Consider the following 11,590-nt stretch of genomic DNA (forward strand, 5'->3'; position numbering starts at 1 on the left):
CACACAGGGGATGAGAACAGCCCTGGCCCAGGCACAGGGGCAGGCCTGGCTCAGATACGAATTTGCTTTGACTGCAGAAAAAAAGCCTTCTTCCTTTCCAGGCCTTGTAAAGTGCGACAGTTGCCCAAAGCTGTGTTTTCTCCAATTTCGTGTCCTTACAACCACCACCCCCTCTCCCCGCCCGCCATCCTGTTAACATGCAAATTTCTGTTCAGTCGATCTGCAGTTCTAACCAGATCCCAGACAGTGCTGATGCTGCTGGTCCTCAGACCACACTTTGTGTAGAAAGGATGGAAATGACCTTCCAGCCCCTTCCAGCCCCGACAATCTGTGGTTCTAGCGGCGACATGGCGATTCTCGCCGCCTGCTGTTCTGCGATTGCAGGGCCGGGCTGGTCCTCCATCGCCATTCCCCGTGTGCGCCCCAGTCTTCAGGCAGAAGCTTCTAATGGGACACATACTGTGTGTTCCCGATTCCCGCAGTGTCAGTGTCTGTGGTTTTCGGATCCCAGTGGTGCCTGCATTATCTCCCTTTCTAGCAGGAAAACTCCAAGGAATGTGAGGTGTGCTGTAGAGGTGGGCCACTGCTCTGCTGTGGCACTTGTCCAAGGGCCTTTCATGAGGACTGTCACATCCCACCTGCGGAGGCTGAGAGGTTAGTGAGACGCAGCCCAGCCTCGTGTGCACACGCACTCCGCCCAGGCTCTGCCTCTGCTCATCTCCAGAGGGAAGAGCAGGACCCCTGCGTGTCCAGGGCCCGATGTGACCCAGCACAGCCTGATGGGGCAGCAGCCGCCTGTGTTCCCTCTGGTATCAGTATCTGAGTCTGTGACTGAGCTGCCCTGACCCCACTCTGCCACTGCCACTGCCCCTGGGAGATGGCCTTTCTAGTTTTGTAACCCAGTCTCCTGTCCAGGGAGGGTTAGGGATGAAAAACACCAGTTGTCTGTGTTCTGTGATTATTCAGAAAAGGCAGGAAACATGTCCTGCTCCTCCCATTTCCCCACGGACTCAACAGACTGATGGAGCCTGAGTCCCCCAGGGGGTTAAGACCTAGTTTCCAGTACTCGGGCCAGGTGGGCAGGGCTCTTTGTGCTCCCAGCAGCTCAGAGGGAGAAAGGAGAGCCCACCACTCACCCTGACACCCCCCCCACGCACTGACTCCTTCGTCACTCCCTTGATGGGTGACCCCCCCCTTGGGCATCTTGGAGACCCTGGGAGGTGCCCCCTTCATCCCCCAGCTGCACCCATCGGCCATTCCTGGAAGGAAGACAGTGGCAGTTTCCAGAGGCTTTGTCCTCGCTTACTTATGCCCGGCCCCTCAGGAGCCCGTGGAGTTGCACCTTCTGCAGAATGAAGGAGTCTTCAGGAAGCTGGCAGTGTCGCAGGGAATCTGGGGTCCTGGCGAGGCAGATGCAGCCCGAGGAGCAGCTGGTGAGTCAGATGGGAGCCCCGAGCCTTCCCCTTTCCCCTCACACGGGCGAAAGGGGAGGGGAGGGGCACCCAAAGGAAGCCTTCAGTGTCTCACTTCAGAGGATGGAGCGTCACAGCCCGAACACGGAGGACAAACAGAATTCAACCACCCCCACCCCCACCCCCCCTTCCATGGTGAATTGGCACAAGGTTGGAAGCCTGGTTGTGTGTGGCTTCTCCTGTTTGTGGTACCTGGGCAAAGGCTTGGCTTCACTTTCTCCAAATTACATTTCCCTTCACGTCCCTCTTCACGTTTTACAGAGATGTGAGTTTCTCCTCTTGAAAGCCTACTGTCATCCACAAAGCTCTTTCTTTGCGGAGACCCCACATAATGTAAGTCCTGTTAGATGTTTCTCATCCTCTGGGCATCTCTCTGATGTTAAACTCATTCTAGAAATGTGGAATGGGAGTGATGCAGGTACCTCTGTTTGCAGAGAGCAGAAAGTTTAGCTGCAGACTCTGGAGTGGGGCTGTCTGGTTCAAACTCCACCCCAATGCATACTAGCTCTGGGACACGGACGAGATGCTTCCCCTGCCCTGCATCTCAGTTTCTTCTTCTCTTTGGTGGGAATGTCTTTCTTACAGAGAGCACAGAGTTGAGGGTACAGACTCAGGAAACTTTAACTGTGGGTTCTATGTAACTCTACCAGTTTTAAGCTGTGAAATCTTGGGTAGGTTTACTTAAGCACTCCATCCCTTGGTTTCTCATCAATAAAACAGGTGTAATTATAGTGCCGATCTCTTAAGGTTGTTGCAGAGATCATATGTTAATATAGTGGCAAAGCTTACAACAATGCCTCGCACATAGATGTCAGATGTTATCATCAGTATTACCCTGGAAATAAAGGCTTGTGTTGGATCCATTTCAGTGATGATGGCTGTGCTAACATCAGCTCTTTGGTGGCTTTGCCCCTAGATTCGAGATTATGGTGAGCCCTTTAGGGAAGCCATGTGGTTGGACCTGGTTAAGGAAAGGCTGACTGAGAAAGTGTACACAGTGGCCTGGTTTCTACGGGACATGCGCCTGATATTTCACAACCATAAAACATTTTACAAGGTAAAGGGCATTTCCTGCCCCCCTTTCATATCCTTTCTACTTTCCCCTCATTTCTGGGACAGCAGAGCTTTGCAAGAATCGTACCCAGTCTTATCCCAGGGAGAGCTCAAAAAGACAGGGATTGCAGAAGGAAACTGCCTCCAAATCCCAGAGGTCGAGAGGAAGATGTCAAAAAGAACAGCAAGCAGGACAGGGAAAGATCCTTGTAAACTGTACTTGAAAAAAATTCCATCCTCAGTTCCAGAAAGGCAGGCTACTCTCACTGAGGACATTCAGTTTCATCCTGCTTCCTTGTTCAAACTGGGGGGAGGGCAGTTTATGCTTACATGGTCCTTCATTGCCTCAGAAACATAGACATAAATGAATTAATGACTTAAATGAAATATGTTAAACTTTCAGGATGCTCATTCTTGGATTTTTACCTCCTGAATTTACCAGTGGACTCGAACATTCGGATTTGCCTTCAGCTGGTGTTGGCTCCATCCTTCATTTGTAGGGAGAGTCAGCAAGTTGAGCTATCTTGCAATCCAAGGCGTTCTTAACTTTAGTTTATTTAGTTTACCCTGATTTTTACTCTCACTTGTACAGATATTTCTTGGGACAAATCTAGGGGAGATTCTCATCTCCGCCCAGCCTCCTTCCCTTCCTGCATGCCACGAGTTGGCATGTTCATGACTGTAAACTGGTGTCCACCCGTGGAGCTGGAGGGGAAAGGAGTCAACCCAGGGAGCCCCTTGATCCCTGGCAGAGTCTTAACCCTGGAGAAGAAAAGGGTCATCCTTCCTTCAAAGAGTGGGCATCGAAGGAAAGCTTTATCTTTATCTGTTTTGCACCAGGCTCAGGCTTTGCCAGAGTCAAAATCAGCTCTTCAGTCCAGATCACCTGTTAGGTCCAAGTTAACAACCAGGCAGAGTCTCACGCAGTTGAACATTTGAGCGGCAGCATCTTCCCATCTATTCTGCCTGATGGCCGGGGAAACACAGCATACGGGAAAGGGAGGGCAGGGCTCCTAAAAAAAGCATGAGTGATTTGATGGTCCTAATCCTTTAGTCCTTAGACCTCTGTGTGTTTGCTTTTCTCTCTTTCAGGCTTCTGACTTTGGTCAGGTAGGACTGGATTTAGAAGCAGAATTTGAAAAGGACCTCAAAGAAGTGCTTATTTTTCATGAAGCCAATGAGAACAGCTTCCAGGCTCCTCCTTGATCCTGTTCTGGATGGACTAAGGCATCCCAGCTTCAGGAGCCAAAAGATGTGGTCCTGGCCATTTTTAGATTGCCAACGAGTCTGAGGTGTTATTGGTGCCCTCTTGGCTCAAATCCAGACACTTGGGAGCATGATCACACCCTCTACCTCCATTTATTGTTTCTTTTTATATTTCCTTAATACTCTTAAATACCTCATCACAGTTCACATTCTCCCCATTGTCTCATAAATCTTTTCACAGTTGATTTGTTTGAATTGGGACCCAAACAACTTCCACACGCTGAATTTGGCTGTCTCTTAAGCGTCTTTGAATCTGTAAATTCCCTACTGCCTTTTTTCCTTGCTGTCTACTCATTGGTAACCTGGGGTCTTTGTCCTATAAAATTTTTCATATTCTGGATTTTCCTACATCTCTCCTTAGTGGCATGTTTTTTATCTCCTTGGCATTTTTTGTGAACTAGACATTTAATCTAGAGGCTTGCTTAGATTCAGGTTTTGGGAGAGTTTATTTCGATTTGGCTTTTTAATAAACAGACTTCTCAGGGGGATCTGTGTATTTGTTTGTAATGTAATGTAATGCAGCAGGTTCAGGTGTTATCAGCCTGACCCATCTGGTATATATAACGCTTTCCTCTAATGATTTTTAACAGCCACTGATGCTCATTGCATCATTTGCAAAATGATGATGTTTAGATTCTCTTATTCCTTCTATATTTTTTAGTCAGAATTCTTCTGCAAAGAGCTTCCCTTCGATAATATTTGGTTAGCTTGAAATACAGTTTGTATAGGAAATGCAAGATTAATGTTGGATCTTTATTTAAAATGTTCAAATTAATGAATTGTTTCCTTTACAACCTCTAAATATAAACAAAGAGGTTTTTTCCTTTACAGTATCTTGAGCCCATGGACTTAAACATATTTAATGTGCTCTGGACCATTGCAGTGAATATCTTTATTGCTGCTCAAATTGCTTATCTTCAGTGAGTGAGAGTCTCTTCAGGTTAGCTCCTGTGTTGTTTTGAAATGACCCCAGCACTCTTTGATAGTGTATTAGCTACCTATTGCTGTGTAACAAATGGCTCCAAAGTTTAGTGGCTTCAAGGAACAATCATTTTATTGTTCACTATTCCATGGGTCAGGAATTCGGGCAGTGCTCCACGTGGAGGCCTTATCTTTGCTCCACATGGTATTAAGTCCTTTCAGGCTTGCACAGTGTCACATCTGCCACATACCATCAGTCCAAGCAAATCACCAGGCCAAGTTCAAAAGGAGGGGAAACAGGCTGTACCTCTTGATGAGATGAATGTCAAAGTCATGTTACAAAGGGAATGTTGCTTGGGAAGAAATGTTGCTACCGTCTTCAGAAACATCCTACCATAGGCCACCTTCTGACCATAAAAATTCACATCCTTCCCACATGCAAAGGACACTCACCCCTCTCCCCGCCCCAAGAAGTCTCACTCATTGCAGTACTCGAGAAAAGTCCAGGACCTCATCATCTAAATCAGGTTCAATTCAGATAAGTTTCCTTAGATGTTCATTAGATGCAGCCCCACAGGTGCACCTCGTCTGGAGCCAAAGACCTGTGAATTGAAGGACAAGTTAGTCTCCCCCACTTCCCAAATATAATGATAGCACAGGGACAGAATAGACACTTGAAATCAAACTGGGGGAAATGGGTAGCACATAGCAGTCACTGATCCATAGCAATTCAGAAATCTAGTCAAGTGCGTGTTGCCAGGTCCCTCAATCCCAGGACAGAGAACATTCCTTGATAATCCCATGATTTATAAATATTACATCTCTCTAACCCCCATCCAACACCACAGGCTGCTTCCATGTCTTCCTCTAGGCAATATTTGTGTCTCTCTTCTCCCACAGTATATTTACTCATTTGTTCAAATCTAAACTACAATAATAACAGTTTCAGAATTTCTATACTCATACCACTATGGAAAAAAAAAAAAACTAAGTTGAATTCTAAATTTGTGTGGAATTTATTTTTGTTTCTGTTATATATTCATTATACCATTGCAGAGAGTGTTTTTTTTTTTTCAGGATTTTGCATTTTTATTTATAAATGAGATAGGTCTGTAAGTTTTTGTATATTGCCACAGATTTAGAGTTATCCCAGCTTAGTAAAATAACTCATAAAACTTTATACCTTTTTTATGTTCTGGGATAGTTGACAGCATTTTGAATTAACCAACTCTTAAAATAATATAGCCTAGAGTACTTTGGGGAGGTAATATTGACCACATTCTCTGCCTTCTCATGGTGATTAGACTGTTCTGATATTCTACTGCTTTTTGAATCAGTTCCACTTTCATATTTTTTTAAGAAGTCATCCACTGCTTTTGCTGTTGATAGTTGGTCTTATTTCTGTCATTTTATTCTTTCTCTTTTGAATATGTTTGTATTTTTTATCTACATTTTCTTTGTTTTCCTCTTCTTTTCTGGAAAGCATTGTAGCAACAGTTCTTTTAATATTTACCTGCAAATGTATTTATAATTGATTCTTCAGATGTCAGAGCCAAAAATAAACTATTTTAATGTGCCATATATTTAAGCTGAGATGTTTGTCACTTTCATACCCATCAGCTCCCTAATTCCTGTCTAGGAATATAACAATATGGATATTCATTACCAGTATTGATGTTTTGTCTTTTACTCTGTATTAATTACTTTAATTTTATTATTTTGTTTATGTTTATATTTTGTTTATGACAATTGTTTATGTCCTTATTTTGTTATTTTTTATCATAAAAATTATTTCAAATATTGCATGACATAATTGAAAAGCGAAAATTAAAAATTTGTGTTATGATAAATCCATATCCATGAGGACAGTATTAATGTTTTCTGTTCTCACTATTTAAGTTTCCCCAGGGGTCTTTCTTTTCTTTTTTTTAATTACTTAATTAATTTGGTTGCGCTAGGTCTTAGTTGTGGCAGGTGGGCTCCTTAGTTGTGGCTCACTGGCTCCCTAGTTGTGGCATGCAGGCTCCTTAGTTGTGGCTCACTGGCTCCCTAGTTGCGGCATGTGGGCTCCCTAGTTGTGGCACGTGGGTGCCTTAGTTGTGGCATGCGAACTCTTAGTTGTGACATGCATGTGGGATCTAGTTCCCTGACCAGGGATCGAACCCGGGCCCCCTGCATTGGGAGCTTGGAGTCTTAACCACCGCACCACTGGGGAAGTCCAACCACTGATCTTTTCTTGCCGTGACATCTACACACTTCTTTTTTTGGTCCATCTTTCTATCGACTGAAGTATATCTTTAAGCAATTTTAAAAGAAGAGTAAATGCGTGGTATGTTTTCTGAGGTCTTTGCATATCTTCGGATGTCTTCTGTTGTTTTCATTAACTAACAACATATTGTGCTACAATGTATATTTTTTCACAAGTTTTCACCTTCAGAATTGATTTAGACCTTGTTCCACTGTCTCTGAGCACTTTGTCCTACAACTCTGTCTGAATTCAGTCAGAATTCTGTTTCTTTGCTAGTGTGTGAACACGTATGAAAGTCCCCCTTTATCTCTGTAATTATGTATTTAGTTATTTTTGACAGGATAGGATTCAGTAAAATATTCTTGTCATTGATATTGCCTGGCACACTGAGCCTTTTCAATACACACACCTGGTTCTATTTTCAGCTCCATTAAATCTCTCTGACCCTTTTGCTCTGGGCTTACTTTCGAGAACATCCTTTATCCATGCTCTTTCCTCCCTATTTATCATTAAAAAAAGAAGATATTTCAGAAAGCACTCTTCCTCTTAGGCCATTAGTATGAGACTTAAATATACTAACTTAGAGCAATTGCAATTCTATGGTCAATATTTTAAACCTAATGCTCTTTTAGCATTTTCGTAATGCTAATTGCTATCTATTAACCAAGCCTTGAAGAATATAAACTTTTCTTATCACAATACTTTTCTTCTCTCAATAGAAAGTCATTTCAGATTACTAAATTGCTCTGATCTGCCTCCACCCAAATTCTCCAGAACTGTGAGAAATAAATGTCTGTTGTTTAAGTCACCCAGTCTGTGGGATTTTATTAGGCGGCACAAAGTAACTAATACAAAAAGTGAGTAACACCATAAGAGTCCCCGTCCCACCCCCATAGCAAGGCAGAAACTGTTCAGCAGGCTCTCCCAGCTTCCCAGTTGAGGAACTGGGACAAGAGTGTGTTGGAATTTCCATTTAGGTACCTAGTGTCACAGACTAATAAACAGAAAATGCATAGAGATCCCTTTCGTTCCTGTTTCCCAGTGTTTCCTCAATGGCGTGAACCGTGTGATGGACTGATTTCACCTATGATCCAGAAAAGGGGGGAGGCAGTTTGGGCACTTAAAGAAAAGCATGTAATGGAATAGAATTCCATTTATTGTTGGGAAGGAAGGTGGCAAATATGTTCATAAGGACTGCCGCTGCTGGTGCCACTCAGGGAGAGAAGGATGGGTCCTAGAGATAATAATTCCATAGGCATAGACTTTGGATTTCCAGCTCCTACTGAGGGGAGCACTAAAGCTTTATCTTTCTAGCATAATCTCAGTGCATTATGGTAAAAGACTCCCCCCCCCCCTCACTGGTCTCCCAGTGGGCGGGATTGCTGTGCTTTAAATCACCTTGCATCCAGTTGTGATCCTCTCTTTCATTTCGGCACTGATAAGCTGAATCAGGTGTCTCTCACTCTGTCCTATCATGGCTCTGTATTGCTCTATTATTGGGAAAAAAGAAAACCGCTAAAGAGTCATTTATTTCTTTCACATTGAAAGTTTCAAACACTATCAGTTCGGTTGCCATGACAACCAAGACCCTTATCCCTGGAACCATCTATCCTCTGGCTCCCTTTCGTTGCTGTGCTGCTTCCTACCCACACAAGCAGGGTTTGGTTTATTCTGCTTAGCTCAGTGATCCCTATCTTCCCCTAGTCCTTCTGAGCTGTAGGCTCAGGCCCATCTTCCTTTTGGTCTCCCACTGCCCAGGCCCACTGAGTTTTGGCCCTCACCTCCTTAAACATTAAAAACTCAGGACTTCCTAGGTGGCCCAGTGGTTAAGAATCCACCTGCCAATGCAGGGGACACGAGTTCAATCCCTGCCCCAGGAAGATACCACATGCACAGGAGCAACAAAGCCCGTGTGCCCCAACTATTGAGCCCATGTGCCGCAACTACTGAAGCCCATGTGTCTAGTCCCCATGCTCCGTAACACAAGAAGCCACCACAATGAGAAGCCTGTGGACTGTAATGAAAAGTTTCCCCCACTCGCCGCAACTAGAAGAAGCCCGTGTGCAGCAACGAAGACCCAACACAGCTAATAAAGAATAAAATTAAATGAAAAATTAAAAACTCTTAATGTGGGACTTCCCTGGTGGTCCAGAGGTTAAGACCCTGTGCTTCGCCGCAGGAGGCATGGGTTCAATCCCTGGTTGGGGAACTCATATCTTGCATGCCGTGCACAGCCAGAAATAAATAAATAAATAAAAACTCTTAATGAAACCAGTGTCGGTGACACCCCTGCAGACAGTGCCACTTGTGTCTCCCTGAAGAGCTCTTCTCGTCCTGCACCCCTGAAGAGCTTTCTCTCTTCCTGGTCCAGCTTGGTCCCGTTCTTTCCATTCCCCGCTGGCCAGGGCTGCTGAGAGCCCAGGCCACCTCAGGACTTTCTCCACCCAGGTTGTGACACAGGAGGTAATAAATGACTCTTAAGTGGTTCCCTGAAGCTGGGCAGAGCTACAGCTTCAAAAACTGAATAAAGAAAAGCTTTACTCCTCCAGGAGCAACTGGCGGAATTATAAATAAAAATAATAGTCCCTGCTCCAGCCGATCCCAGAAATTCAACCCTGGATAATTCACTCTTAGGAGCTGGAAAGGCATGGTCTCCTGGTCAAGTACATCTGCCCTTAGGAGAGGCAGGCTTAGCTGGCAATCAGCATCTGGGCTGAGTGCCTTTCTCAGATGCTTTCCAAGCTTCTGCCAACTCAGACCCTGCCGAGGAAGCTCACATCCTGCAGGTGGCTGTGGGGTCTGCCTCTGGCTGGCCTGGTCAGTCCTGCTGGACACCTTAGCCCCTCGGCCCCTCTTTTTCACTCCCCCAAGCCTTGAGGGCCCTGACTGCTTCCCCTCCCTCCTAAAGATGCCCCTACTCCATCCCATGGAATCTGTCTCTGCCTGGAACTGGGTGTGTGGGCTACAGGATTCCCAGCTCTCTCTCTCTCCTGTCACTGTCCCTAAAAAAAAAATGAAAAGCACAAACACTATTCACTTTACCACCATGGGGGTGACACTTGAGATAATGAAATCCAAGGAAGCCATTGTCATACTCATTTTTCCCCTGGTCTCAAGAGGGCCACTGCATCTTGGGAGCCATCTAGAAAAGGGAGTACCATTCAGTGAGGCCCTGCTAGACTGGATTCCTAGGGCCACGTGCCAACAGGCATTCGGCTGGATAAAACCAGAGCTAGGACACATTGGCACTGGAGACACCTCGCCCCGTGAGCAGCTACTGGCACCTGATTGTACACAGAGGGGTGGAGCAGACCCTGTGGGACCTCCCTCCTCCATCATTCACATGCCACACGGAGGCTGATCTTCCAGAAGACGGGGCCCCAGGCAGAAACTCAGTGGCAAGGACAATGACCCAGACCTGGACACGGGGCCTGAGGGTCAGCCGGAAGGGGGACTTCGTGTCCAGAATGTCAGCTGATACCAGAACTCATCTGCTCCCCTGCCCTGGGACAGTGTCTGTTTGATGTGGAGTGATGGTTTGACACATCCAATGCTGTAGCATCTAGGGGGTGAGATGAGGCAGAAACATCCTTATTTCACAAAAGTGACCGTGAGGTTCTCCGGGCTCCACAGCCCAGGCAGAAGCAGGCATCCAGGCACTGTATTTGCAGTGTTCAGGTCCCGGGCTGCAACTGTGCCCAACTGTCAAGGTGCAGACGGAGGGGCTGGCTCAGCTGGCCCTATGGACTGATCCATGGGCCCATGAAAATGCCTGGGAAACAGGTGAGCCGGGTCTCTCTGCCCTCAAGCAAGTGGGATCTGGTGGCCAGTGAAAGGGGCTGCAGGTTCAAGGGCACATGTTAGTATTTACCCTCAGGAAGAGCTGGAGATGTCCCAGTACATCTTCACATCCTGGGGGTAGGACTATCCCAGTGTGAGAGGCACATCCTCTTAAACAGTAAGACAGAGGATTGGTCCTAACATGAAGCAGGGGTGGGCAAGCCACCCCTCAGCACCTACAAGTGCCAACACAGCCGAAATTCTCCTAGACGGAGCCAAAGGGCAGGTTTGGCTATTTCCGTATCTGGACCGTGACCCTGTTTCTTTGCGTAGCCAGTGCCTGATATCAACACCATCTCAGTTTCCAGTTCCTCAAGGCAGTTTTCCCTGGACCCTCTAGCCCTGGTTCTGAGTTCCTTGGAGAGCTCAGGCATAGCAGAACGCAAAGAGGTTTTCCTACTCTCTCAGGATAGACTTAGAAGCCAGCAGGCACTCTGGACTTCTGCAGGCGAGGGTACAATGCGGCCCTACCACCAGAGGGCAGTGTGAACCCTCTCCAGAGGTACTAGGTAGTAAAACTCCTGCAGGAACAAGGAACTAACGGGGGGGGGGGGGCTTTTAAGGGGGCGTAGGTGCTCTCAAAGGCTCTGTAATTGAGCATCCAGTAGCAGCAGAGCCAACCAAGGACGCGTGCCAGACTGTCCTCAGATCAGGCAAGCTGAGAATAGCCAGCTGGACAGTCACGCTTGGGCACACTTCTGTGCCTCTGACCTTTAAGTGAGGATTTCCTTACGGTGACAGGGGGTCCCTTCTCTTCTTTACCACAAGCTTCCAACCTCACAGCTAGCAC

The 11,590-nt window shown here is 46.2% G+C and overlaps 1 protein-coding gene across 1 annotated transcript in view; it reads left to right on the plus strand.

The window, feature by feature from the left end:
• SP110 (SP110 nuclear body protein) overlaps positions 1-4,531 on the plus strand; it is a 48,596-nt gene extending 44,065 nt beyond the window's left edge. The window contains exons 16-20 of the mRNA XM_057745693.1: positions 542-654; positions 1,325-1,433; positions 1,734-1,805; positions 2,389-2,529; positions 3,618-4,531. Coding sequence (XP_057601676.1) covers positions 542-654; positions 1,325-1,433; positions 1,734-1,805; positions 2,389-2,529; positions 3,618-3,731 — 549 coding nt within the window. The 3' untranslated portion in view covers positions 3,732-4,531. The remainder of the gene's footprint in view (positions 1-541; positions 655-1,324; positions 1,434-1,733; positions 1,806-2,388; positions 2,530-3,617) is intronic.
• The last annotated feature ends 7,059 nt before the right edge of the window (positions 4,532-11,590 follow it).

Source organism: Hippopotamus amphibius, chromosome 8 (genome assembly GCF_030028045.1).
Source record: "Hippopotamus amphibius kiboko isolate mHipAmp2 chromosome 8, mHipAmp2.hap2, whole genome shotgun sequence".
Classification (NCBI taxonomy): domain Eukaryota; kingdom Metazoa; phylum Chordata; class Mammalia; order Artiodactyla; family Hippopotamidae; genus Hippopotamus; species Hippopotamus amphibius.